The 3,767-nt window shown below is 36.4% G+C and overlaps 1 protein-coding gene across 1 annotated transcript; it reads left to right on the top strand.

Moving 5' to 3' along the window:
- The first annotated feature begins 286 nt into the window (after positions 1 to 286).
- On the top strand, positions 287 to 3,297 carry LOC120263314 (triacylglycerol lipase OBL1-like). Its single transcript, XM_039271177.1, has 5 exons — positions 287 to 638; positions 907 to 1,136; positions 1,377 to 1,410; positions 2,026 to 2,642; positions 2,780 to 3,297. Exons 1-5 carry the CDS (start codon positions 326 to 328, stop codon positions 3,029 to 3,031), a joined length of 1,446 nt encoding a protein of 481 aa, XP_039127111.1. The 5' UTR covers positions 287 to 325; the 3' UTR covers positions 3,032 to 3,297.
- Positions 3,298 to 3,767: the final 470 nt, after the last annotated feature.

Here is a 3,767-nt window from a genome sequence, read left to right as displayed (position 1 = left end):
GCGGTGATAATATTTGGAATGACAATGAAAGCATGCCAAAAATGATAACAAAGTTTGACATGCATTGCATTTTTGGCTTGTGATTAGAGAGGAAAATAATTAAGATATATATCTCATGGAGTTATCAGTTATATTATGTAGGGGGAACGAGACTTGCTAATGTTTTGCATTTGCTGTTTGTAAGTGATAGCCAAACAGCCAATCCTCTCAAATAGTTTTGGTGGTAGGTGCAGAGTTTTGCATATATAAGTGAACCCTTGCCTCAAGCTTCTCTTGCACCTCTCTCTCTCTCTCTCTCCTCTTCTATTCTTGGTCTTCTCCATTAATGGCTTCCAATGTTGATAGCCCTAAGGGCTACATGATCTTTCGTCCTGAGAAGGCAGGAGTGATAGACATACTTAGCTTACTGATCCGGAGGAAAAGCCTTAGTAGCTACAAGTTTGTAGAGACGACTGAAGGCTTTAACACTGCAGGGCTGCATGATGACCCATGGGTCATTGCCCTCACCCTGCTCATCCAGAAAACTTTGAAGGCCATCAGTGTGCCCATGAAGTGGATGGGCTATTACCTTGAGTTCTTTTTCAACTTGCTAGCACTCAACGGTGGCATATTAGGCCTCTTGTGGCATATTCTCACCTGTATGCTACACATACATATTGACACATTCTCTCTAATTCAATTAAGTGATTCACACAATGACTATAAGTTAACCATAAATTATTAACTTCATTCAAGAATAACAAACACTGCAGTTTCAGTACGTTATCATACATATTTAATTATGTGCTTAAATTGCGTATGTTTGTGTTTGTGAAGTTTAACAATAAAATCAAGTTTTGTGCCTTTTTGCAGTGCTGCTAATTAATTTTGTTATATTATACATGTTATATGTCTATATGTGTGCAGTCTCGTTGGTGATACCAAAGCGTGATTCAGCGGAATTCAGATCTTTCATTGGGCTCATCGATGGAAGGGTTGATCTATACAAGAAGTCGTCTGAGATGAACTACTTTGAGCTGATGTATCCAGAGTCTAGCCTTGCTGATACAAACGTTTTGGATCTCTCCATGATGGCTTCTAAAATTGCATACGAGAATCCAGCATACGTAGAGAAGACAGTCACCGACCAATGGAAGGTATATATATATATATATATATATATATCTGTGTGTGTGTGTGCAGAAATATCCTGATATATTGCATATATGCACCTTCAATTCAGGTCTTAATATATATATTTGAAACAATTTATGACCCAGTAATGGACTTCTGATATCTATGTCTTCGGTACTGCATGTATTTATGAAGCAAATTCATCCATACGGATCAGCTCATTAACTAACATGATTTCTGCCTTGGGTTTTGATTGAATGCAGATGCACTTTGTCGGATTCTACAATTGTTGGAACAGTGAGTACAGATAATTACATATTTATTCATTCCACGCACTTAGACCTATACAAAGAATTCTTCAACAATCACTACTTAACTTAATTTAACGGTATGTTATTAGGACAGTGAAAGGGCACATTCAGGGTCGAATCCCTGGGTTGACAGTGATGTTACAGTATTGTGCATATCTATAACACACTATATAAAATAGTGTACTAGCAATATATATTCATTATTTATGAGTCCCATGTGAAAGGGGTTGTTAAACTATAGTGCACCTTCATATTTGTTTATCTTTTGACAACTTTTTGTAGGGCAACTCTTGTGGCCTTTGTAAAAAAAAAACAAAGAATTCTCCTAAGCACACTTAAAAACTAAAAAATATATCAATCTAATCAGATTTAAAAACAAGAAAACAAATCAAGAGAGAGAAAAAGGAAAAATGTAAAATTTCCATGGGTTGCATGGTTAAAATATGTTAATATTAAAAGTGGCCAAAAATTAAGAATTCAATAAACAAAAACTACATATATATATATATATATATATATATATAAATTGCCGTACGTAGTTCATCATAAATATTAATTTCATAATTATAACTTGATATATCGGCATGAACTACCCATGCAGAGTTTCTTAACGACCACACGACACAAGCTTTCATATGTTGCGACAAGGCTGAGGATGCGAGTGTGATCGTGTTGGCATTCCGCGGCACGGAGCCCTTCAACGCCGAAGACTGGTCAACTGACGTTGACCTCTCTTGGCTTTTCACTGGCAAAATGGGGAACATCCATCTTGGATTCTTGAAAGCTCTTGGCCTCCAAAATGAGCTGAGCTTCCTTTTAGGGTTCCCCAAGGAGTACAGTAACCCTGCAGACAAACCCGTGGCCTATTATGCCGTAAGGGAGGTCCTTAGATCCCTTATCAAACAACATCCTAATGCCAAGATCATAGTTACCGGGCACAGCTTGGGAGGTGCTCTTGCGGCTATCTTCCCTGCACTACTCTCTTACCACGACCAGAGCGACATCTTGAATGCCATGTACGGCGTCATGACCTTTGGACAACCTCGTGTTGGAGATACTCTACTCGCCACGTACATGACCACCATTGTTAGGCTCAAATTCCACAGAATGGTGTATCGTTTTGACATCGTTCCCAGAATTCCCTTCGATATGCCTCCTGTCGCCATGTTCACGCATTTTGGCACTTGCATCTACTACAGTGACTGGTACAAGGGACAGGTATAAGAAAACAAAACACACGAACTATATAAAACGATTGACCTATATACATCTCTTGATCGATCATATTATCTTTTTAAATAATTAAATTATATGTATATGAACATAAATTAATTATTTATATAATATGTACGCAGGTGGTGATCGACTCCCCCAATCCTAATTACTTTGATCCAATGTACATGATCCCCATGTACTTTTGGGCCTGGGTCGATCTACTCAGGGCTTTGATTATTGGACAAACTGAAGGCAAAGACTTCCGAGAGGGCTACATCTCAATCTTGTACCGAATGGTTGGTCTCGTGATACCCGGAGTTGCATCTCATAGCCCAAGGGACTATGTCAATGCTGGAAGGCTTTCTAAGATTGCCAACAAAATCATGGTCTAAATCAGCAATAGACCAATTAATCTATCAGTTGTCTGTGCTAATTTCGTGATTTCAATGCAGAGTGTGATAATTACAGTAAGCCCTCTGACGGCTTGTATCTGTAAACCTTCTCAACGTGTTTTCAGTTCCATGCATGCTTCGTTGCTTTAGTAATCGACCCAGAGAGTGGCTGATATAAATAAATATATATATCAATATATGTCATATTGTTATTGTCCATCGCTTATAATCCACATATGCATGTACACTACTATAATTATCTTCTTTTTCTCTATATTAGCGTATATCAATAAATTAGTGATTTATCCGTTGTTTATAAAAAAAAAATCCATTAAAATTACATTTATGGAATTATATATTTTTTAAAAGATATCTTTATTTCTTTCACATGAGATTTTCAATAAAAAAAATTTCATGCGTGTATGTTGGTTTTTTTTTTAATAAAAGTGGAGTGTATGTTAATTTTGTAACTATTGTACTTGGATTTTTAATTTTTTAAAAAAATATAAATATACAAATAATTAATGAATAATTATTTTGCCTCAGTGGAATGTGTGACCAATAAAGAATGGCTCATTTAAAGTCCAAAAAAGTAATATACTATGATGTGATTAAAAGAAGCTATTGAGGTTATCCAATTAATGGCACCGACAGAACCGCTTGCGTATTATTATTTTTCCTCTCTAATCACATGTTCTTTGAATGGCTTATTGCAGATCCTGAGGCAAAAATAGCA

The sequence above is a fragment of the Dioscorea cayenensis genome, chromosome 6, assembly GCF_009730915.1.
Source record: "Dioscorea cayenensis subsp. rotundata cultivar TDr96_F1 chromosome 6, TDr96_F1_v2_PseudoChromosome.rev07_lg8_w22 25.fasta, whole genome shotgun sequence".
Lineage (NCBI taxonomy): Eukaryota > Viridiplantae > Streptophyta > Magnoliopsida > Dioscoreales > Dioscoreaceae > Dioscorea > Dioscorea cayenensis.
This window is presented reverse-complemented; position numbering and strand designations above follow the sequence as displayed.